The sequence below is a fragment of the Lissotriton vulgaris genome, chromosome 4_1 (genome assembly GCF_964263255.1).
Source record: "Lissotriton vulgaris chromosome 4_1, aLisVul1.2, whole genome shotgun sequence".
Classification (NCBI taxonomy): domain Eukaryota; kingdom Metazoa; phylum Chordata; class Amphibia; order Caudata; family Salamandridae; genus Lissotriton; species Lissotriton vulgaris.
Window position 1 is genome coordinate 2132984385 of NC_141691.1, and position 25510 is coordinate 2133009894.

At 44.3% G+C, this 25510-nt stretch overlaps 1 protein-coding gene across 1 annotated transcript; it reads right to left on the reverse strand.

The window, feature by feature from the left end:
* Positions 1 to 396: 396 nt before the first annotated feature.
* On the reverse strand, positions 397 to 25506 carry LOC147725214 (vomeronasal type-2 receptor 116-like). The gene is made up of 3 exons (XM_086967139.1): positions 25285 to 25506; positions 12602 to 12725; positions 397 to 1298 (listed from the first exon to the last, which is right to left on the reverse strand). Exons 1-3 carry the CDS (start codon positions 25504 to 25506, stop codon positions 397 to 399), a joined length of 1248 nt encoding a protein of 415 aa, XP_086823265.1.
* Between the last annotated feature and the right edge of the window lie 4 nt (positions 25507 to 25510).

Below are 25510 nucleotides of genomic sequence, written 5' to 3' on the forward strand. Positions count from 1 at the left end.
TTTTGAACTCTTTTGATACCTAAGTAATTGACAAAAATTCCTGATGAGTTGGAGTTAAAATAGTATATGGCTTTTCCCTTCCTTTTCTTGTTTACTTACAAGTTGGTTATATTCATACCTAACAATTTGGAGTTGAAATTTGCACATATCACTCCGGGAGGATATGAAGTGTCTTTCTTTACTTTAATCTTTGGGCCTGATTTAGAATTTGGCACAGGGGGTTACTCCGACACAAACATGATAGATATCCTGCCCTCCGAATTACAATCCATTATAGCCTATGGAGATCATGATATAGCGGACCGGATATCAGATACGTTTGTGACAGAGTACCCCGTCCCCCAAATTCTATGCACCAGTGGCTAGCAGCACCACTCCACAATGTTTCTTCAGTGACTACAAATTACATTTAATTTCTAAATGTTCTATCCTATTTCTATCCATCCTAAAAATAGTAAAACATTTAGGAAAGAATATACAGCCCAGCAGTCCGCCGCTGGAAGCCAAGATGGCAAAGATCTCCATGGCCACCATGTTGCGGCCTTTAGTGCTGAGGTAGGCAGGAATGAAGGAGACCCAGACACTGCAGAACACCAGCATGCTGAATGTGATGAGTTTGGCCTCGTTGAATCGGTCAGGGAGGTTCCTGGCGAGAAAAGCCACCATGAAGCTGGCAAAGGCCAAGAGAGCCATGTATCCAATCACACAGTAGAAGGCAGTGACAGAACCCTGGTCACACTGCAGGATTATCTTCCCAGTCTCAGACTGTGTGTCAGTGCCAGGGTGAGGTGGAGAGGTGAGTAGCCAAGACAGACAGATTGTCACTTCTCCCAGTGTGGACAAGAGGACAATAGAGCCGGACACCCGTGATCCCAGCCATCTGCTTATTCTGCTCCCAGGCCTGGTGGCATTAAAGGCAATGACAACGGTGATGGTTTTTGCTAAAACACAAGACACAGCAATAGTAAAAACAATCCCAAATGCAGCTTGCTGGATCAGACAGGTCCATGTCATGGGGTGTCCAATAAATAGGAGGGAGCAGAGAAAGGCGAACATTAGGGCAGCGAGGAGTGTGTAGCTGAGATCCCGGTTATTGGCCTTGACTATTGGTGTGTCTCGGTGTCTAATAAAGATTCCCAGCACTGCAGCTGTGGCTATAGAGAAAGATACAGCTGTGAAGACCAAAACCTCACCAATGATATCACTGTATGAGAGGAAAACAATGGTTTTGGGGATGCAGCCGTCCCTCCTGTCATTGGGCCACTTGTCCTCAGGGCACTTCTGGCAGTTTTCCACATCTAAAATGAAGCAGATATTTTATAAGTAAAAATAGAAGCCATAAATCCTCCATCAATGCTACATGTAGCAGTATGTTTACAACATTGGCAATGAGATTTTGATATTTACAGAATAATTATATTCAAGGGGGTAGTGCTTGTTGTGATTTATTTACATAATAGTATGCGTTTTTGATGTCTCATCGCTTTTGGGCCCTAAATTCAGATACTGAGTGACATAAATCCATTGGCCCTCTCTGTTTCTTTTTATTTAAACAGCAATGTATTCATAGATGATAAACAAACCTTAAGCATTCTAATTCTAATCCAATTCCACTCAGATATATCGCCAACAGGGAGTTAACAACCATGAGGACAAAGTTCAGATACTTTATAATTGTCACGAAAACAGAGCTGCCTACTCTTGACAACACAAAATGTGGCTGTGCACAGCGTCTATTTTATTTCAAATATTTTATGAAAATATTTTCCCAGCAGATCAATGTTGTCTGGCTGATTGGTTGAAGTTCAGGCAGTGATTGTTGTTGCCTTGGCCAAGGTTGCAAAGGACCTTGTTGGCATGGGTTATTTGCTTGAATTGGCAACTCTTCTGTACTGGGAATCAATGGAGTTGTTTGAGGTGGAGGGGGATGTTTTGCCATCAAGGTTGGAGGGGTTGAGCATGAGTCTGGCTGCAGTGTTCTGGATGGCCTATGGAGGAGCATTTAGGGACCCTGTACTAGACGCCATAGTTCAGCCTGCTCGTGATGAGGGCTTGTCTGACAGTGCATTTGGTGTTAGCAGAGAGCCACTTGAAGATCTTCCGTAGCATGTGTGGAATGAAGAAGCTAGTTGATGAGACTACGTCGACCTGTGATTTTACTATACAGCTTGCAATCAAGTATGATGCAGAGGTTCCTGGCGTGAACGGACTGGGAGGGTGCTGGTCCTAATTCGACTGGCCCCCACAAAGTCTTCTAGTTGGTGGAGATTTTGCAAAAGGTCAGTACTTTTGTTTTGTTCATGTTGATTTTCAGGCAGATGTCTCTCAACCAGTTTGTGATGCTCATCATGCCCCTGTGGAATCTGGCTCTCGTGGTGTTGGGGTTCCAGGAGAGGTAGAGGATAAGCTGAGTATCATCTGCATTTGAGTTGATGTTGACCCTGTGGGATCTGACAATGTTGGCCAAGGATGTCATGTAGGTGTTGAAGAAGTTGGGGCTCAGGGATTAACCCATCGGGACACCGCAGATGATTTCCTTGGGCTCTGAGGTAAACGGAGGTAGACAGATTTTCTCGGTTTTTCCGGTGAGGAAAACGTGATCCATCTGAAGTTCCTTTGATATCGATTCTGTGTATCCTAAAGGGTATGTGTGCTGGTGTCTGTGTGTACAAGAGATGTATGGCTGAGTATATGGTGTCTCGTTGTGTTTATGTGTCTGTGAGTATTTGTCTTTTTTATACTGGCCGTCAGTGTGCATTAACGTGTGTTGCAGACTAGGTATGTCTGTCAAAGTCTATGTATGTGAGTACAGGCATACATATAGGTCGTTTGTGAATGTTTATATGTCTGGAAGTAGAATGGGTATCCTTTGATATAGACAGTATGAATGTGGTTTGTTTGTGTTTCCTAACGTGTGTATTTGTGTCTTTCTGTTTTTGTCTGGGTAGATCTGAGTGTGTGTGCGTCTGTCAGTGCCTCTATTTTGCAAAAGCGGTAGCATAATATAATTTACACTTCTTTATAAACATTACATATAACTAAATAAAAAAACAACATTCATTAGCAATCAAAAAGTAACTGTGTCAAATTATTTCAGAGCCAGGTGTTCTTCTGCTTCATCAGTGTATCCTTTTTCATCTCATAGACTTTTAAATATTTTTTGTTTTGAAGATATTTTTGACAGTTTTCCTTATCTACAAGTGATAATTTAACATTTTTAAAAATGAAAGCAATAAGGTTCATCATTGGTTTTAAATCTGTGCAATAAAGGATCAGGGTGTGCAAAATTATCAATTTCAGGAAATGACTTCAACACTCCTCTGTTTAGAACCTGGGGTGAACTAATTCAAAATATGAATTTGGTTTTGCCATATAGACTAGACAATCTCAAGTGTCCACAGGCTTCAAAAGATCACATTTACTTGTGGGAAAGCATCTTCAACTGAAACTATAGAAGTTATTTGTTCAAGATTTTTCTGCAGAGATCGCTTTCCAAGTTTTTCATTTCAGTCTTTTCAGACTTTGTAATGTATGATGTAACATATCTAGGAAAAACAATGGAATTGTCTGCTACAACTTGAGGGGCAGATTTACGAGAACTGATGCATCTACGCTTTTTAGCACAGAACCATCAGTTTAATTGCGTCACGCAATAAACCCTTGCGCCACCATGGATACATCGTATATACAATGTAGTGAACCGTGGTGCAAGGATTGACAGATGCGTCACGCATCTGAAGGCGTAAAGGTAATGCATTGCTGGAGTCATGTTGCAAGCAAGACGCAACTCCAGCATTGCTCAGGAATGCCTATTCCTATTGTGCTACATCACTCCTTACGAGAGCTTCAAGCAAGTGTAAGAGTTTTGAAAGCAGTGGCGTCGTAAAAGTGACGCAGTGGAATCTTGTAGATCTTGTAGGTCACTTTTATGAGGCTTTCTGGCGTCAGAACGCCCACTCTGCAGACATTATACCTGACCCAGGTATAATGTGATGCAGGGCTTTACAATGTGATGCATCTTTCTAGATGCGTCAAATTGTAAATTTGTTACAATGTGGTGAATTGTTTACGATGCCTAAGCATCACAAAAGTGACGCAACAGCAGAAAAAAAGTGTCACAAGGGGCTCCTAAATCTGCCCCTGATTTCCATATTTGCATAGACAAAATTACAGAGCTGTAGTCATCGATTGGTTTTGAAGCCTTCCATTGCTGTATGTATTCTTTGAAGATTTGCCTTTCCCTTTATGCGTGACTGCAGACATGAAACTATTCACTGTTCCTTCTGAGATAACAGGCTTAGGAAATCCAAAACTGACCGTTTTATAATATACCGTTTGGCTCTATATCCGCACCAGCATCACTTTCCGCATTTTTGGCATTGGGATCGCTACACTTGCTGCCTAAGGGCCGGATTTCAATGTTGATGGTAATGGTCCTGCTGTCGACTTTTTGAATGTAAACCGGCCGCCACCGCGGGGATATACCCACCATGTTTAGGTGTTGGCTTTCTCACAGAAAAAAGACTTCATACAAGCCTCTGTTTCTGCAATGAAACATCGGCCGATTGATTGATACGCTTCCCTCCAGAAATCCTCAACTACTTTACCTAGAGGAGGATTTTTTTGTTGGCGATAAGTAAGTTAGTAAGCTTTTTATTGTTGGGTTGATTAAAATTACAACTATGTTACATAAAAGTCTTCAGAATGATATCAATATCAATATAAAGCCATAGAGGGCAATAAACCTCCATGGAATGTCATTTAAGAAAAAGATTTACAAAAATTATTATTCAGTATAGTAGAATCATTCCATCTTCCTATTGAACTTTAAAACCTCCATGTAATGTTGGTTGTGTTGGGTAATGGCTAGGCTGTATTATTTTTTTCAGTTATTAAAGGGAAAGTTTGTGGAACTTTAAAAACATTAACAACTTACATTTCAGTTGGGGATCTGAAGGGTTGAAACTCGGAATATTGGCCACCCTGCATGTCCTGATCCTTCTTGATTTAAAATCAGACATCTATACAGTGACACATGCATAATAAAAATATGGACAAGTGTAAATCAAAAAAATAACGTCCTCTTTTTTTGACCAGACAATTTGCATGCTGTGGGACTGTTGTATTTCCACCTAGGTTGTTTTGTACTGTTGGAAGTTCACCCAAAAAAGTACCATCAAATATTTCTTTAAAAATACCAAAAAATACCGAAAATGTAAGGCTCAAGTAAGCTCGCCCTGATCAAGAAACCCTCCAACAGTCGCACCAGCAAGAAAGCCAGCTGGTTCACTGAAGACCTCCGGACCTCCAAGCAAACCTGCCGAAAGCTGGAGAAGATCTGGCTCTGTGAAAGAACACCGGGCATCCAAACAGCCCACAATAACACTACCCGCAGACACCATAGCCTCATCAGATCTGCCAAAAGGGCCTCCTTCAAATACCGCCTAGACAACAATGCGCAAAACAGCAAAGAGCTCTTCAACATCGTGAAGGAACTCTCCAACCCCAGCACCAACACCAACGAGGTCCCACCCTCGCAAGACCTGTGCGACTCACTGGCCATCTTCTTTCACTGCAAGATCGCAGACATCCATGACAGCTTCAAAGCCATGACCACCCTGACAACCACTGAGACCTCCTCCCCCACGACCACCATCTGCACCAACCGCCTCCTCTCCTGGACCAACATCAATGACAAAGATACCATCAAGATCATGAACACCATCCACTCCGGATCTCCGTTAGACCCATGCCAACACCACATCTTCAACAAAGCCTGCACAGCCATGAAACCCCATCTCCGGAAAGTCATAAACACCTCCTTTGAGACAGCAACCTTCCCGGAGATCTGGAAGCATGCCGAGATCAACGCCTTACTCAAGAAACCCAAGGCGAACCCCAAGGACCTCAAGAACTTCTGGCCCATTACCCTGTTCCCGTTCCCGGCAAAGGTCATTGAGAAGACAGTCAATGAACAACTGACCCTCTACCTTGAGGACCCTTCCCAGTCCGGGTTTCGCAGTAACCACAGCACTGAGACTGTCCTCATCGCCGCCCCCAATGACTGCAAGTCCCTGCTGGACAATGGAGAAACGGCGGCCTCCTGGTCCTGTCAGCCTCCTTCGAGGCGGTGTGCCACCACACACTACGAACATGCCTCCACAACACCGGGATCCAAGAGAAGGCCCTGGAATGGACCACCTCCTTCCTCTCCGGCAGAACACAGAGCGTCCGCCTTTCCCCCTTCCGCTCCGAAGCCACCGAGATCAGATCATCTGCGGCGTACCCCAGGGCTCATCCCTCAGCCCAACTCTGTTTAACATCTACATGGCACCGCTCATCCACGTCGCCCATCGGCATGACATCAACATCATCTCCTATGCCGTTGACACCCAGCTGATCCTCTCCCTCACCAAGGACCCCCACACCACCAAAACCAATCTTCACTATGGAATGAAGGCCGTTGCTGAATAGATGAGGAACAGCCGACTGAAGCTGAACTCGGACACAACGGAGGTCCTCATCCTCAGATCAACCCCTTCGGCCTGGGATGGCTCCTGGTGGCCGACCGCTCTGGGAACCGCCCCAACACCCACTGACCACGCACGCAACCTAGCGGTCATCCTAGACTCCCCTCTCCATGACTAAACAGGTCAACGCCGTCTCCTCCTGCTTCAACACCTTCCGCCTGCTCCGAGGATCTACAAGTGGATCCCCACTGAACAGTCACCCAAGCCCTCTTCAGCAGCAGGTTGGATTACGGAAACGCCCTCTATGCAGTAGCCTCGGCCAAACTCTTGAGATGGCTCCAACGCATCCAGAACGCATCTGCACACCTGATCCTTGACATCCCTTGCCGCAGCCACATCACACCCCACCTGAGAGACCTGCGCTGGTTCCCGGTCAACAAGGGGATAACCTTCAAGCTCCTCACCCACGCACACAAGGCCCTCCAAAACACCTGACCAAGGTCCCTCAACAGACAACTCAGCTTCTACACTCCCACCCACCAGCTTCGCTCCGCCGACCTCTCCCTCACCACAGTCCCCCACATCCGAAGAGCGACCTTCAGTGGCAGATCGTTCTCTCACCTCGCCGCCAAGACCTGGAACACCCACCCCATCCACCTACGGCAGACCCAAGACTTGCTGACCTTCAGAAAACTCCTCATGACCCGATCACCTCCCCCTCCCTCCCTGGGGCACTGTACAACCGTTTAAAATTATTGATCAGTTGTCTAGTATATTCAGTATACCTAGTTCCATTGTGAATTAAACAATGTGGATGCATTTATTGTCTGTGTAAATAATTTTTTGAATTGTTCACATTATATCACACTCACGCTGGGACCCCTTCCTCTCAGTAGGTATAGAACCCAGGTCTAGTGACTGTGTTTGGGTAAACCCCCCTATTCATACACCTCTTCGAGGAAGGACAACTTAAACCCTTCCAATGCCTGGTGAACGAGTACGAGCTCCCCCCGGGTCAGTTCCTGCGGTATCACCAACTCCTCGAAGGCTTTCGCCCCCATCACAACCTTCATACTGGCAAACCAGCCACACACCCAGTCATACACGCTATCCTGCCTATGAGGTTGGGCCGGCACCTGGTCACCTGGTTGTACAAGGCACTTCGTGAACTCGTGGACACACCCTTGACAGCCTTACGTACCACATGGGAGGACAAAATCGGACGCTCACTACACAACTCGGAATGGGTCAAAGCCCTCGAAGCCCCCAGAAGACATCTAGAAATGCCCGTTTTAAGAACATACAATTTACCATACTCCATAGGGCGTATCTGACGCCGGCACGCCTGCAAAAATTCTATCCAGATACTCAGTTCCTTTGTCCCAGATGTCACTCCCCAGACGCAGACTTTCATCACATATTCTGGAGCTGCCCTACCCTCCACTCTCTATGGCGGGCTGTTCATGATACTCTGAGAGTTCTCACGGGACTCCAGACCCTAGCCACATGGGAAGCTAGCGCACTAGGCATATTCAAAATACAGAAACATCTTAAAGTGCATAGGCGGTTCATCTCCCTAGCGTTATTATTGGCAAAAAAGAGTATAGCCATGCACTGGCGGTCCCCCGCAGGCCCCCCCGGCAGCATGGGTGGGAGCAGTATGTAAATGGGCAGCGGCGGAAGAAGATTCGCTACGTGAGGAGGAGGTTAAAGGGATCCGTAAATATCTCATCTCCATGGAGTGGGCCATGCTGTTGCAACATTTTAAACAAGTGACACACGAAGAAGACTCAAACGCTCACCCGTCCAATCCCGCCACCCCTGACCCCCTAACGCCAGCATGACTACGGGCCTTGCACTCCTGAGGTCAGCTCGGCTGAGCTGCCCACAGTTTCATCCTACACCCTGTCCTCCTAGCCACTTTAACCCCACCGATTACCCTACGCAGGCCCCCCTCTCTAACAGCACTACTATACAACTACACAATCCACTGCATCCCATATCACCCAACCTGTACCGCCCTCCCATTGCCCGCACTCGACGCCTACATGCTCCTTTCCCTGGTTTACACCCCACACCTTTCTCGTTGCTACTGGTACTTGAATTATACAGACTCGCTTCACGCGCCATCAATATTCTTCTCTGGCCCCCTGTGAATGATTGATTGCACATGTTATTGTCTACAAGCCTGAAGATATGATCTGTACTCTTCAATGACAAAATGCTAATAAAAATAAGTAAAAAAATAAATGTTGTCCACTGTATATGTTTACATTTATTAAATTATATATTTAATATATAAAAAATATATTTTTATTATTAATACTATTTTAATATATTTGTCAGATACAATTCAAGTTATATATTCTTTCACATTGTTTACACATTTTCAATTTTCTTTACCTAATATGGTATATTTATATTTTCAAAACATATACATTTGTGCAACATATTTTGTTTTTCCAACAGGTTTAAAAGTATTTTATATGTGTTATAAATAATACTAATTTCATAGTATTATTTACTTTACATGACTGTTTTATATTTTTTCATTAAATATTAGGTTTTTTAAATGAGTTTAAACATTTGTACACAATTTTAGTCCTATCATTATGTATAGGAATATCATCATTTTCATTTCATTTAGCAGTATTTTTTTCTTTTTTTTTACTGTTCAAAGGGCTTTGATAGTATATTTCTGTCATTTTTCAACACTTTTTTTGGGACTATGTCACGGTAAGCTGTTTGCTGTTCATTGGATAAGTTAAGACTAGTTAAAGATTAGTTGTAGTGTGCAGTTATTTTATATAATTGTATATTGAATGTTTTGTATATATTTAATGTAATGTTTATATAATATTTAAAAATAATATTTTCTGTGAGTGAGTATTGTATTTTTTTCCAGGTTTAGAGATCTGAAGTTATCCTATGGATGTGTGGATTTTGTGTTTTTTTTCCAAAGGAAATGTATTTGGTTTCTAGCAAACCAATATTTTAAAAATGTTTATATGATTTTTCAGGTTTTCCTGAGGGTCCCCTTTTTGAACTTTTTTTGTAATGTTTCCTTATGACCGTGGATTGCTTTTAGACCTAATTCATTTGAGCATTTTTTTAGCTTTTTTGGATTTTTTTTCTGTATTTTGTTGATTATATTGTGGAGGAAAATGTACACCCACAGCATAGTACGTTTTAATTAGATAATTATCTTTAGAGGGGAAATATTATGTTTTATTATGTATGTACTTTTGCTGTAATAAAAATGTCTTTTTTATATTTCTATGTGTTGCATTTACTGATTTTATTTTATTTTTAATTTTGTGGTTAGTGGTTGATAATTACAGCATTTGAATTTATCAGTCTTTATTTTCTATTTTCTATTTTACTTATACGTTGTTTTGATAGATGTCAAAAAATAATTTGTTTAATATTTAGTTAAAAATATTTTACTTATGTTGGTGCTCACATTTGCTAAGGTTTATTGATTAGTGTGTACATAGTTTGTGTTTTTGCTATTGATTCTCAGGCAATTTGGAACAGTTTTAGATATTTCAATGCAAGTGGAGGGAGTCCTTGTTCTGTTTTACTGCATTTTCTATATTTTTTTCTAGGAATATAGTGTAAGTAGTAGTGCTGCACTCAAAGGCAGAAAATCCTGCTTAAGCTATGTGTACTATAAAGAATAATTAGCTCAATTTTAGGACTGCTCAAAAGTTTCCCATGCATCATAAAGGGCCATATTACGGGGTTAACGGTCCGACTGCCATAGCACCATGTCCACCCTTGCCAGCAGCTCACGCTGCTGGTGGTCCAAAGACCTCTGTATTAGGAGTTGACCACTGGCTCAGTGATGTGGAGGCATGGGTCTTGCAGCAGTGGTGAGTACGTTTCCAAATATACATATGCCTGTGTGCCTGTGTGTGCATTTCGACTGCATAAGTGTCAGATGCACACATATGCATGATACATGAGGAAAACTACCATATAGCCATTCCCGGGGATCAGCCCATAAATGACTCACCTGTAGATCATCAAAAACACAGTCGTATTCCTTAGGGTGAAGATCCTGCTCTGTGGGGTTGGGCTGGAGAAGGGAATCTAGTTCGTCAAAAACAGGGTCATATTCCTTGGGGTGAAGATCCTGCTCTGTGGGGGTGGGCTGGAGAAGGAAATCTAGTTCGTCAAAAACAGGGTCATATTCCTTGGGGTGAAGATCCTGCTGTGTGGGGGGGGGGCTGGAGAAAGTGATCCAGTTTGGACTCTGCCTAGAAGAACAAGAAAGGGTTGAGTAGACACCACAAATCCTTTGTCACCACCACATTGTAGCAGGCAGTGGGACTGCCAAAGTCCGCTCATGGAACAGGCAACTTGCAAAATGTGCAGCTGTGCAGCTCCCCAGTACCGATCTATGGGGGCTGCCTTTCCCTGATCACGAAAACAGCGGTCTGCTGGCCATCTTGTTGGTCCAGCTGTGGTCTGCGACATGGCGATCTACCCAACTTTCGATACTGTGGTCGGCAGACGAGTTCTCCATGTTTGGACTGTCTTCTCCAACAGGGTGGTACACGGGACTGCCAAACTCATAAAAAAGGCCCTAAGTGTTCGCGTTTGCCAGCAAATAGCATTAAGTGGCAGATTTTGATGATTGGTCATGGAAGTGTTCCATTGTCATTGGCATGGCCTTAGGACAGAGGTGATGATCCATCATTATGGGGAAGAGGTAAAAGAGGCAGAGGAGGTAGCCTGCTACTCAGGACTGCACTTATCATTAGTGCAGCAGGTATAGTTGCATTGGGGGCAAAGAGTGTGAGGGGCTCACAACACCCCAGTTATGGGGAGCAGTTTGTTTAGGATATCTGTTTTTGTTTGATGCATTTGCTGTTTTATAAGTCTCATATTTGGTGTGGTTGATAAGCTCTAGCTCTGATGCCCCTTTTTTTAAAGGTAGACAGTCATAATTGTGACGCAGTGGGCCCCCCAAATTCCTGGGCCCCAGTCCTGATGCATCTGCTCCTTTATGATAACCGGCAGTGACCACTTTCACTTGGCAGCAGTACCAGTTTCACTAATGAATGTCCCTTTTAAAAAACCCAAAACACTTATATTGTCCCCTTCTTTGGGGTATCTCTCTGAAGAAGTGGTCTCTGGCCATTTGTAAACAAAACAATGAGTCTGTTCACAGTGCTCCCTATTCTGGGTCGTCTCTTTGACAATATCTATGAATCTCACTCCTTTCCTTTGTCTCCTAAACCATTTCTGTGAGGCCCAAGGATCGGATTAGGGCTCTGCATCTGAATGCAACCCTGTTGGCCTTCTACCTGCCACCCCATGGACTCACCTTTCACAATGCACCTGAATGGTAAATACTGCCTTTGAGATGCCTGTGCCTGAAATTGAAGTGTGTGGCGGTAGTGCAGAAAGTTCAAAAAGAAACCAGCCTTCTTACCAGCCATTAATTGATTAAGTAACTTAAAGCCGGGCCACTGGAATTATGAGTTTCTGCAGCAGCAGCGTTTTCCACATAATTATCAGTTTAATGCATTTGCTACATAATCTACAGAGTCTACACTGATGTAGTGTTTGAACAATGACTGTTCTCAGTGAGGACACATTCTTCATTTCTCTGCTGCAACAAAGACAGATAGCACAAATGCCAGCAGTCGCATAGCTAATTCATCCATTTTAACTACTGCAATGCTTGGTCAGTACTCTCCAGCCCCTTCTCCGGATCGAGAGAGAAGAAAAATATATTTTAAATCAAATCTTAAAATAAGTAAACTACTGTGCTGGTTTAGCACCAGAATATTGTCACCCTCATACTGTTAAGATATCTCTTACACAGCATTGCTCCATTGCAGTTAATCAAACATAATCTACACCCACAAGAGGGATATGTTTGTAAATAATATTTATGCCACACTATTTATGCTAGATGATATTATCTGGCATGAAAATCTCTGTGACAACACACCAATTAAACTCCTCCTAAACAATATTGACACAAGAGCTAGCAAAATAACACCCTACTCAGTCCATTTGCTGAGACTACTTTCATACATGCCTGTGTTCCTGCTCATGTGAGTACTTTACACAACTGGCCTCTGGTCTGTAAGAACTATAAGGTGTTCACTCACCTGTCCTGTCTGAAAACTCCCCTTCGGCACACGGCACACAGTCAAAGCAGCAGATGGGCCTCCCTTCTATTGGAGCCTTTCGGTACCCAGGGAGGCAGCTCTTAGTACAGCCCGAGGAAAGAATCTGTGAAGAAAGAGGGAATAAAATAAGAGATGAAGATTTGATGTAAAGTCTGAGATGAGGGCCCAGGGAGGCAGCTCTCACTGCAAACAGAGCGAGGAATCTGTGAAGAAAGAGGGAAAAGAGGACTCAGATTAGACTGAGCTGAGGGACAAGAGTTTCCAACACTCACGAAGGCAGGATGTGAAACACTTCAGTCTACACAGAGGGGACACTGCAAATCTCACAGTATGAACAGGGTTTATTGTGTTCCTTTCTTAGTTATTACCTGAAGGCACCAAGCTTTTAGAAGAAATATTACCTTGTACCAAAAATGGAATGAGGAAGATACTACACGCCTGTTTAGAAGTTTCTATTTGGTCCAAAGTTAAACTGAACACGCATTTATCAGTATGATTCAGAGAATACTTGAACGTGATCTGCGGGCTATTACAGGTTGGATTGACAAGTGCGCATCTAATTTTGTGGAGGACAAATCCTCAGTGCTATATTGTGAATACTAAAGATGTGATCTCTGTGCCCTGGTACCTACTGTGGAGCTAGGCCCAGATACCACGTTCCCTCAACACACACATACATCTTTGACCAGCAGCTAAATCTTATCCAGTGCATCAAAAAAGTATTGATTTTATGATGTCAGTGTTTATCCCAAAATCCACTCCACCCGCTGAACATGAGGACTAACAAGAGAATGAATAGTTCCCTAAGAACAAGGTGGGACTCCCACAGTTAGCCCGCCTGCGAGACAGAGATGTAGGCTTTAAACCCTACTTCACACTCTGTCACTGAGGATGGTGGGGAAAGCCTGCTAGTTACAAGAGATGCTACTGAAGGAATCAGTAGATCACAGGAATAGACTCATCTGTCTCCATGACAAGCAACAATTTCAATCTACTGAGGTCCACTGTCTCCCATTGTAGCCATACAGGCACTGGCTGTGGGCACTGTTGCCCTCTGCTACTGTCACATCCCTCTGTAGTTAAATATCTAGACAGAGTATGACTTAAGGCGAGTGGGAGGGATAGTATCGAGGTGAGGTGAGACAGAGACCTCAGAAAAAGCAGGAAGGGTTCATGTAAAACCTCAAAGGAGACCTGTGTGAGTAGCATCACTGGAATGAGTCTTTGAATAGTTAGTGACCTCTTTATGTGCACCATTGAAATTTGACTAAACATAACTCATTTGTCTCCATATTTTAGTTTGTGGTCATAATGTAGAAAATGTTTACAGTTATTGATGATAAACTACTAGCGTGTATGTGTCCCATGTCACGCTTCCCCCAGCATATCAACCTATGTTATACTGTGTAGCTGAAAATATGTATTTTGTTGCATATATGTTCAGATGAGTATTCACACTTAAGTAAAAGATCAACAATTCGCATGAGATGATTCATTTGAAAAAAACTTGTCTTCAAATTAAGACCAAGAGGCAAAGGATCCAGGAAAGGGAATATGTAAGAGCAGAGAATGTAACATGTGGGATGCAGTGTAAACATGCATTTTTGGAGTAAGAGGCACCCCTTCATCTAGGAACTTTTAAATGGCAGCTTGCATACTTCAGCTTGTATGTCAGAGTATCATACACATTATTTAGGGCATTATATTTATGCCAGATGTTCCTCTGACAATGGTGTTATGGTATGAGGCACTTTGCTTCCAGTCTCTTAGAGCCCCTGAGATGTACTGAAGTGTGAGGGACTCTGTGGACTGTGCTCTTGGACTCTAAGCTGGGCACCAGACAGGCTATCGGGGGCCTCAAGAAGCTTAGTACCAGTGCACGGTTAGAGATTCTCATCATGGCCAAGCAGGGGAGACCTCCCGGGGCCTGATGAACCCCAGTCCAGGCTTTTTGAGACCAGGTCAGAGTTTCTTAACCAACAAAGGCAGGAGAACCCTCTCTGGGCCTGCAGGATCCTACCCAGGGGACTTTGAGGCAAGGCTGAGCAGAGTATGGCAGGGCATGGCCGAGGGCTTTTACCCTCCACAGATGAAACACAGCGGGTCCAAAAAGGATGACCAAGGCCAGCGGCTTCCACCACAGATTCAGTTAGGGCGCTGACTCGAGGCCTGGTCACAGATTCTTAATTGAGAAAGGCAGGGGGCTATCCTCCTGGGCCTGCTGGACTCATCCCGGCCACTTTGATACACAGCCGGCTGAAGGACAGAGCCCAGGGCTGGAAGCTTTCATCCCTCACCCAGTCAGAACTCAGACCTGGGAACTTGTGAGAGATTCTCAACCCAGCCAAGATTGGAATCCACCCTGGGCCTGCTGGATCCCATCCTCAGCTTTTCAACACACAGCTGGTCAAATCATTGAGCTCAGGGAAGAGAGTTCCACTTCTAAGCATTCCAAAGCTGTGACCTAGGTGTTCGTTGCTGTGCTGTTTCCATCCCTAGCTTAGCTCCGCCCCCCGCCCTCACAGACCGTCCGGGCTTCGCTCCGCCGGTCCAGCGCCCCGGATCACTTTGCCTGACTGCAAGCCCCAGGAGCCACAGGGGCAGATCGCGCATTTCACATGCACCAGGAGGCGCATAAAGACTCGCCTGCCGCAGAGTCCCTTGGTGTTCGTTGCTGTGCTGTTTCCTTCCCTAGCGGCCGGGCTTAGCTCCGCCCCCCTCCCTCACCGACCGGCCGGGCTTCACTCCGCCGGTCCAGTGCCCCGGATCACTTTGCCTGACTGCAAGCCCCAGGAGCCACAGGGGCAGATTGCACATTTCCCACGTGCCAGGAGGCACATAACGACTCGCCTGCTCCTTCGTCCCGCGAGGACGCGCGCAGGACACGCTGGGCTAAGCCCGGGCAAAGGGCGGGCCCTCTGTGGCCCTTAGAGGCCTGAGGAGGACGGGACGGGCCACCCCCCTTGGCTTTTCATGAGGAGGTAAAGCTACCAATTGACTTTTTCGTACTGGGCAGTAGCACCTGCCTCGTAAACTTTATTAACCTTATTACCTCCATTCCATACTATGATCCGCAAGGGGGTTACCACTAAAACAGCTTTCTGGTTGGATCCTTGCCCTAGGACGATAGACATGAATACAATTAGTACACTGTTACCTACGCGCAGAGATGTTGAAAAAAATTTCAACCAGCCTATAGACAGCCTAACCAGTAATCAATCCTCCTCAGAGATAACAAGTACAGGGTGTAGCCTCTCATTGTTGGAGGAACTAAACAGTCTATGTAAGACTAGGTATGCCCCAGCAGGATTACCCTCCCCGCCAAACAACATTAACCCGTCAACCCCTAGTGAGAGTGTGCTGGAACCCTTCTCTATTTTCACAAAAGTCAATACTCAAAGTATAGTACCCGTTCGGGCTACCTCTGCCAAAAGGAAGCATGACGGGGAAAAATATAATGAGAGGCAATTTAAAATACTAAAATTACAAAACGGGCCCTCTAGTCCTACCTTGTCTCCTCCCAATTCCCCCCCAAAACCAGAGGTGGCTAATAAATCAGACTACCTTGCACCCATATCCCAGATGGCTTTATTGTCTATGATCGAACAATTGATCAAATCTATCATATACCCCCTGATTGACAAAATTAACACCTTGGGGGATAGACTGAGAGGGATTGAAGAAACAGTTAAACTTAACTTGTTACCTTCTACCAAAGTTGCAATATCTAATCATCCCTTGTCAATTGCCCCCGTGAACGTACCTAAACCAACTATACATAATAAAGCTGCCCAAACCCAAGTAATAGTTTCCTCCTCTTTGTCCCCAAATGTTCCTAAAACCCCTCTTAAACGCACAATAGTGCACCATATTGTTACCAGAGTAGACCGTAATAGGGTTTCTCGAATTCATCTACCTCCAGAGGCCGCTCCTTTTGTGTGCGTCCTCTCGGGAGTCCCACAACTCGAACAGGGAAAAATAGAGACACAAAATGACCTGTTAAATAAGGTCAAGTTTTGGCTAACAAAAAATAGACCCCTGCCCCATGATCTTGATGGAAGGATCTTGAGTGCGAGAAGAGTGGGCTGGTTAGGGTCCCTCCCAAAAGACATCACTGGTGACTTGATACTAATTAGATTTAGGAGTAGACATATTGTTCCAAACCTCCAAACTTGGACACCCAGAGAAGGTGATGGTCCCATATCTATCTGGGACCTTCACGATTTCTACCGAAGCACTTCATATATCCCAGCCCCCGGACCAACGGCTGAGGATAATATCAGGATGGGCAGAGGTGTTTGCGTACCCCAGTACCATAGTATCCCCGCGCTTAACAGTTTTGATCTACCGTATAACAATCTTAAGTACTGCTGAGGAAATAGAAATTTTTAGGTAGCCAATGTGTCCCCCACTCGCACCACATCCATATACACGTGCCCCATGTATGTCATGTAATTCGTTTTCCGTGCCTGCCAGGAAGACGCATATGCATTTGCGTCCAACGTTAACATGTCAGTTATCCAGTTCTCCAAGAAAAGCCCGTTAATTAGGCTTCTAGGCCTATGGTGCCAACGTCTTTACATGGTGCACTTTTGAATAAAGCACACGTTCTCTCCATGTTTTTCTGGCTCAGCCGAGTCAGGCCCTTAATTGAGACTCCAAGTCTCTTCTGTCTATGAATAACTGCAGTTTAGGTATGCATCCCTGACCTCTACCTTACATCCTGCCCAGACGAGCGGTGCCCGGCTCGGCCTGGCCTGCCTGCCAAAACGGTATTTTGCCTACAGTTATCTGCTCAGCCTCTGCGAAAACACATTCCAGTCTAGTGAAATAGGTAAAGATATTCCCGGCTGCAGAGCAAAGGGCCCTGCCTTCCTGTCTCCATGCAAGTAATTTACTGCACCCGTTACCACGGTAGGCCCATGGCCCCCGTACTTAACATGAAGATTCATATGCACGCACTAGTATTCAGTGATGAACGGCCTCTGCCAGAGAGACCTTTTACTTCAGACACTACATCCTCTAAACACAAGATACCAGATATGCTATAGGTACAGGTCGTTCTGACATCCCAGACATTAGTCTCCTCTACTAGTGCTAACGTCAAAGCCCCCAGCTCTCCCCAGTTACACGTCATGCTCAGTTGCGCGCGCATACGTGCCAAAGGTTTCTGCTGATTTTGCAAACTTTCTCTAAGCATCCACCCACTTGTGACGTTTCTCTGACTCGTCAAGTGCACACCTACGTGTACGCCTTTTTACACGCCTTCTGTTATGCACATGTGTTCTTATCTCTCTCTTTTCAATTGTTACGCCTACTGTATTCATTTCAATCATATGGTTTTACTATATATAATGTGTGATGTTAATAAAATGTTGAATATCCCTTCCTGAACCTTAGTGGTGATGGAACCCGATGTCCAGTGACTCGAGCCACTTAATTAAAGCCCGTATGACTCAGATACCACGGACTCTGCCTCTCATTTGATTGAGCTATCCTTATTGTCATTTAATGTATAGAAAAATAGTCCGGTAATTTTATTTACCACATAAATCTGGCGCCCGAATAGGGACCCCTCCCCTTCCCCACTCGCTGGCGATGTAACGCAGGCCCCTGATCCCTTCTACAGCCGTGACGGATCCAGTGCATACCTGCGGGTTTTCCTGCTATCTCCCTCAGGCCCACGGAGGAGACGGAGACTGCGACCCGGCATCCAGACGAGGCGGTGAGGAATGCGGAGGATCCCGACCAGAGCCCCAGGCCGAGAGAGCAAGGTCCGAGGTATCCAGATGCCCACCTGTTCCGAAGCGCATGCGTAGTAGAAGTAGTAGCAGCCCGACGCAGTAGCAGTACACTCCAGTCCAGTTTCCGAAGCCTTCAGTTTCTGCTTCCCGGTGAGTACCGTTGTTGGGAGCGCATCCAGACGGGTTCATTAATTTGTGCCCGGTCAAGACGGGTCTGGGTACACAGACCTGGTCCAGACGTGTTCACTTAGGTGAATACGGTATGACGTGTCTCTTTATGTGACCGGTATGTCTGTACTGTTCTAGCAGTGCATCTAGTAATTCAGTATTTTAGAATCTCAAGATTTTCAGAATTGTGTTTTCATGTACTAGGTAGCATCTGTTCGAAAATGTTTTAATGTGTTTCATGTCGTGGTATGAATGACTGTTTGCAATTCATTACTGTGTTTATTGTGTTCACGTTCAAGTCAGTTTAAATATGCCACTGTTCTCGAAATTACGTCAGATAGGAACCAGGAAAGGGATACTCGAAGAAGCAGTTCCCGTCCCGCCTAGGGACACTCCCGGACATTTTATGTACCAGAAACATGGCTTAGATGCCATCCTGTATTTAGACTTATGGGTTGACTATACTAAGGACCTGGAAGAGAAGTTTAGATGGCCCATCTCAGGGACATGGGATGCTGAATGCATCATGAGAGTAGAAGAAGCATTATGGAAAAAGAAAGCCAGACAATCCCAGAAAGATGCCATAGAATGATGGCGTAAAGAGGCGCATAGACGAACAGAGAAAGAAATCAGGAAAGCAGAGAGAAGTAGAGAAGAATCCGAAAAAGCTAAAGAAAGAGAGTTACTAGAAGAAGGTGAACGAGTCAGAATAGAACAATTAGACAGACAAAGAAATGCTCTTATTACAGGTCTGTATCCTGTTCTTGCCGAGGGCCTGCCCAAGGCGACCCCGGAAGTACCCCGTAACTTGCCACCACCATTGGTCCCGACTAAACTCCGTCACAAACAGACCGCAGCAGACATTTTCCTTTCTTCCTATTTAGATGACGTTGCTCCAGAGTATACCAATGTACGCGTGCCACCTGCTAATAATAATGTTCAACCCCTTGTTCAAGACACGATTCCCCCTATTGTCACTACCCCCACCGTCTCTCCTGCCACTGGTCCTGGCAATCCTTTTTCTACACCTGCAACCCAGAGTCTGCCTACATTACCTACACCTACTTTACCAGCTATGACATCAGTAGCGACAACACAGCCAGTTGACGGTCACGCTTCAGCTTCAGGAGGTGCAGTAGGAGGTCTTCCTGTCACCCCGCCTCAAGTAAAACGCATAACACTTAGAGAAGCAGCATTACAACGCACACCAAAAGTAACTACATACGCAGCCCTTAGACAGTACGTTACTGATTGTAGATATGATCCAGTACCAGGCAAAGACCAGATGATACTATACTCATTACGTTTACGACGGGTTACAAACTATTTGGCTATCTTACCAAATATGAAAGAACATTTAGATAACATATATCACTTTATTAGAACAGGGGAGAGACCAGAATGTATTCACGAGGCCATGGTCCACAATAAGGTGGAGACACAAAATATGATCTTACAGTTTTTGATAAATTGTTTAATAAGGGAACGAGATCGGCCAGGTAAAAGTAAAGAAGAGATGCAAGTTCTGATGAAATGGAGTGACAACATAGCTGATGGTAAACATAGTAAACAAAGAAAGATTCGTAAAGAAATCCTAGACTTACACGCAAAGGAAAAAGCGGCTAGGGAAGCCGAGAAAGCGGAGGAAGAAATCTCAGAGGAGGACGATATAGATGATACAGAAGACCCAGATAGAATAGCGTACGTAGGTAGAGCAAGACCTTTTGACAGACCCATACGCCCAGAAAGCAAGAAACGTTTTCTTTCTCCCATACCAGAACAATGTTCTCTTGAGCATTTATTTCAAGCCACTGATAAAGTACTGAAACAACGAATAGGTTACAGAGAACTTAGTACTATGCATGAACAGGAACTAGCACGGTCAGCAGTTCAATGGGCTGGAAATAACAGCGTATATAAAGATGATTCGGTAGCGCAAACATTTTTGAGTCTTTCCCCAGACTAACAGCGATTGGCTGGTATGTACATGATCCAGCATCTCATTACACTATATGAGAGTCAGCATTCTGATCCAGGTCCCCTATATAATATATTGGACGAGTTACTCCTAGGTCGATGGAGAGGCCTAGGTACCGATTTAATTAATGTCATCCTAGAACAACAACACAAATACAGAACTTTCCTGACTCCACATTTCGTTCCTGTTCCACCCCCAGTAAGGAAAACCTTTTACATAGACAGACAGAATCCCTTACGAGAAGTTCATCCCGTCCGGAAAACAGACGGTGAACTTGAACGAGTATTTGTTTACACACCCCTGACCAAAATGGAATTATTGGAAATGAAGAAATTAGTGCCCTGTCATGATAAAGATCCAGCAGGGTTTCACCGTGAATTAAAAGACATGCTCCTCATGGGGGAGTATACATATCCCTATATCCTTAAAATGTTGAAAGTATTGTTGCCTGCTGGTATTTACGAAAAACTTAAAGAAAAAGAATGGGAGGTGGGAGAGAAAAAGATTGATTGGACAGTATTAGAAAACGAAGAAAATACACGAGTTCCAGGTACTGGTCTCTGGGAGAAAGCCAAAGCATTACCCGAGTTATTAATACAGGTTTTGCCAAGATTACTAACTACGAAAAAGGAAGACTGGGATGCAATCTCAGCCTGCAAACAGAAACAAGACGAAGACACTAGTGATTTTTATTCCAGATTCGAGAAATGTTTCATTATTAATAGCGGCCTGAAAACAAGTAGTGAATCATATCCACATCTTTTTGTTACCAAATTAGTGGAGAATTCCTTACCACAAGTCAAAAATAGAGTACTGAAAGTCGAGAGTACATGGCAAGCTAATACCCCTTCTCAAATGTTACAAATGTTACAGTACCATCAGAACCGAATTAGAGAGGAACACGATCATGAACAGAGACGCATTAAAGACACGAAAATGAAAGTACTAGTTGCTCAGTCTATTCCAGCTGACGGACAGAAGAAGGGTACGGCACCGCCAGGTCATTCTGCAGCTCCCGTTAAAGGGAATTGCAATTATTGTAAGCAGCCAGGTCAATATATAAACAAATGTGCCGTTCTGAAATACAATATTGCTACAGGCAGGACGAAAGAAAGACCGCGTCCTCCTAGACAAGAACATGTTCCACAGCATATACCACAGAACACGCAACCTCCACAGAATCCACAACAGACAGTAGCAGTACCCCAACCCATTGCTGCCACGCAACATGTCACGCAACAAATGTACCAGTATGCACAGTCCGATAACCCCGATTATCAGCAGTACTCATGAAACAGCCTAGAGAGGGAAGTTGGCTTGCCTCTTATCGAGTTTCCTGTAGATCAAGAGGGTCCCTATGTACATAGTCAGGTATTAGCGAAAGACAGAAAAATTTTGATTGACACAGGGGCGAGCAGAACTACCATCAGTCATGACGAGGTTCCAGGGGCACCCCTCTCAGGCTCACAGAATGTTTCCCTGGGTTTTTCAGGAAAGCCTATTGTTAATGAAGTGTCAAAGCCAGTTTCCCTAGAAGTTGGTCCATTGTCCCGTACTACAGACTTGTTACTTACGAAAGCATGTCCAGAAAATCTGCTTGGTATTAAAACGTTGAAAGCACTAGGAGCAGTAATATGTTGTTCTCCGGAAGGAGTGAGATTGTTTTTACGTGATTTTAAAGGACATTATGTGTTGAGAGATTTTGATCCAAGATTACAGAATGTACCACAGCATTTATGGGCACAAGGTCCAACTGATGTAGGTTGTATGCACATTACACCATATCATGTTACTCTAAAACAAGGAGTTGTACTACCCCGAATCCGACAATACAAATTGCCACCTGAGGCTGTAGCAGCCTTACTGAAAATTATTGACGAACTGATTGCCCAAGGAGTAGTTGTAGAAACAGACTCCAATGTATGTAATTCTCCGATCATTCCGATTCTTAAACGAACTGACCCAAATGCACCACCAGTCTACAGATTGGTGATCGACCTTCGAGAATTAAATAAATGCATCATACCCCAGTACCCAGTGGTGCCAGACATTTCTTCCTTATTGTACATACAAGAACTGTGCACACGTCAGATAAACAATTGTGTCAAATTTGTGTAACAGGACAAAAGAAGATGAAGCTGTAGTTTTGAAGAAGGCTTTATAAAGTTCTTTTTTATAGAATATAGACGCCAGCCGACACGTGTTTCATCAAACAGGACAAAGCCTGTGACTCATCAGGGCTGAAAAACATGTATATGATAATTGTCAAATGATAAGTACATAAGTTAACCACAGAAATAACAAAAAGGGAATAAAACTCAAGAGACAACATGTACAAAACAGAAAAAATAATACAATATTATTCCTATGCTCATTAGAACTCATGCGCAAGGAATTTGGAACATGAGTGCTCCAAGACAAATGGTGGCTAGAATAATGCTACAAGGTGATGTGTAAAGGAAAGCAAACAAACCTCTGGGTGAGATTGTGAGAATAGTGAAACGTCACCAAAGTCGGTGTAGCCACAGATAAATACAGATGTAACAAGGGTGCAAAAAACCGTTGGAGATTGTAGCTGATGTCAGGGACCCCTGAGTAATAACCATGGTGAGTGTAGATTCAGAAAAGTCTCTATACTCTATCAGAAATGTTATTAAAACGCCATGGTATCGTGGCATAGTCGAAAGGGTCCTGCAAGGACCCATATGGTTTTACTATATATAATGTGTGATGTTAATAAAATGTTGAATATCCCTTCCTGAACCTTAGTGGTGATGAAACCCGATGTCCAGTGACTCGAGCCACTTAATTAAAGCCCGTATGACTCAGATACCACGGACTCTGCCTCTCATTTGATTGAGCTATCCTTATTGTCATTTAATGTATAGAAAAATAGTCCAGTAATTTTATTTACCACACTGCAACCCCTATTAACTCTCTTTTTGATGGATTGTAAGAACTGTTATCACAAATCCTGTAAAGTATGTTATTACTAAGATAGTCATATCTACAGGGTGAGCAAATGTTTTTTAATTTTTTTAACTCGCAGATAATTTGTGACTTCATATGTATGTTTCTTTTTAATCATGATTGTATTTTTTAACTGTACGCTTTTATGATTTAAAAACAAAAATCGAATAAAGCAATTTAAACTGAACTGAACTAGTACTAGTACACGGTTAGAGCTTCTTATCATCGCCAAGCAGGGGAGACCTCCCGGGGCCTGATGATCCCCAGTCCAGGCTTTTTGAGACCAGGTCAGAGTTTCTTAACCAACAAAGGCAGGAGAACCCTCTCTGGGCCTGCATGAACCTACCCAGGGCACTTTGAGGCAAGGCTGAGCAGAGTATGGCGGGGCATGGCCGGGGGCTTTTACCCTCCACAGATGAAACACAGCGGGTCCAAAAAGGATGACCAAGGCCAGATGCTTCCACCACAGATTCAGATGGGACGCTGACTCGAGGCCTGGTCACAGGTTCTTAATAGAGAAAGGCAGGGGGCTATCCTCCTGGGCCTGCAGGACTCATCCCGGCCACTTTGATACACAGCCGGCTGAAGGACAGAGCCCAGGCTGGAAGCTTTCATCCCTCACCCAGTCAGAACTCAGACCTGGGAACTTGTCAGAGATTCTCAACCCAGCCAAGATTGGAATCCACCCTGGGCCTGCTGGATCCCATCCTCAGCTTTTCAACACACAGCTGGTCAAATCATTGAGCTCAGGGCAGAGAGTTCCACTTCTAAGCATTCCAAAGCTGTGACCCAGGGTCAGGTCAGAGCTTCATAACCTGGCCAAGCAGCGGAGCCCTCCCAGTCTCTGTCTCAAGTGCTTTCATACCCAGTAGAATGGCTCGTATAGCCCAGATGGGGTATTTACCCCCTGCTAACCAGAGAACTGTCCCGGGGTCTGGTCAAAGATTATTCACATATCCAAGAAGGGGAGCCCTCTCCTAGACTGCAGGATCCTGCTCCAAGCACACCTTATGATACTCTTGACCGGAACAAAGGCCCCAAGTAAGAGGGTCCTCACCCAGGGACCACCAGAACACTACTCTTTACCCTCTCCATGACAGAGTGGGACATTCAAGAGAAACAATCCAGCTTCCTAGAACCCCTAAATGGGATTGAAGCTTTAAATGACTTCCGGGGAGTTCAGAACTCATATCAAGGAAATTATGTTTGTTGTTCATGTATCTATGTTAGGTACAGAGATATTGTTGGCCTGGCACATTTTGCATCACCCATGTAGGTGTGGTAAATGTTACACAGGCATAACTTCACACACCCTCCTATTATAATTTAAACAACCCTATTAACCCCTTCCCTGTTGCCGTCGGCCGCTGGCCATCGTGAGCACTACCTGGCTGGTGCTGCGAACGGCCGATGCGGCCTCGCCCACTCGTTCAAACCGCCGCACTGCTGCAAAAAAACATTTGCGGCTAACGGGTTAATAATATCTGGGCATTGACACTACCAACATCGACATTCCAATCAACCGTCAATCTTATTTCTCACTCACACAATTCCTGACTCATTATTTCACCCACTTGTTCATTCACACATGCACCTTATGAATGTTGTCTAAATTTTAGTCTGTACATGACATGTGGGTATATTTACTTACTTATCTATTTAGACATGTAAACAGCATCTTTGCAAAGCTTTGTCCTAGCAGTTACAGAGCATGAAGTTATTTAAGCCTAGTGCAGGCATGATACAGGCACCTAGATGGAATATTATGTGAAGATATACCCAGGTGGGAGTCTCACACTCACCATTTCCACGTTGGGTCCCTCAGAGTGCCATAATATGGAGCTTTGGTTGATTGAAAGTTGGTGTCCTGGTGGGGCCGAGAGGTCAAAATGTCCAACCTTGATGGCAGTTATTGATCCATTGGGAAACTTAACCCAGTTTAAAATGTCATACTTTGCTGACATGACACTCGTTTCATCCAAAAGAATGTTGTCACCAATTGGTATCTTAAAGTGTGACTTCATAAGA

Excerpts from the sequence above, each read along its gene's own strand:
- LOC147725214 (XM_086967139.1), bottom strand. The coding sequence starts at position 25,506 with ATGAAGTCACACTTTAAGATACCAATTGGTGACAACATTCTTTTGGAT. Across the intron at positions 12,726-25,284 it reads AGGGACCCAACGTGGAAATG|ATTCTTTCCTCGGGCTGTAC; the intron begins GTGAGTGTGAGA and ends CTTTCTTCACAG. Across the intron at positions 1,299-12,601 it reads GGAGTTTTCAGACAGGACAG|ATGTGGAAAACTGCCAGAAG; the intron begins GTGAGTGAACAC and ends GCTTCATTTTAG.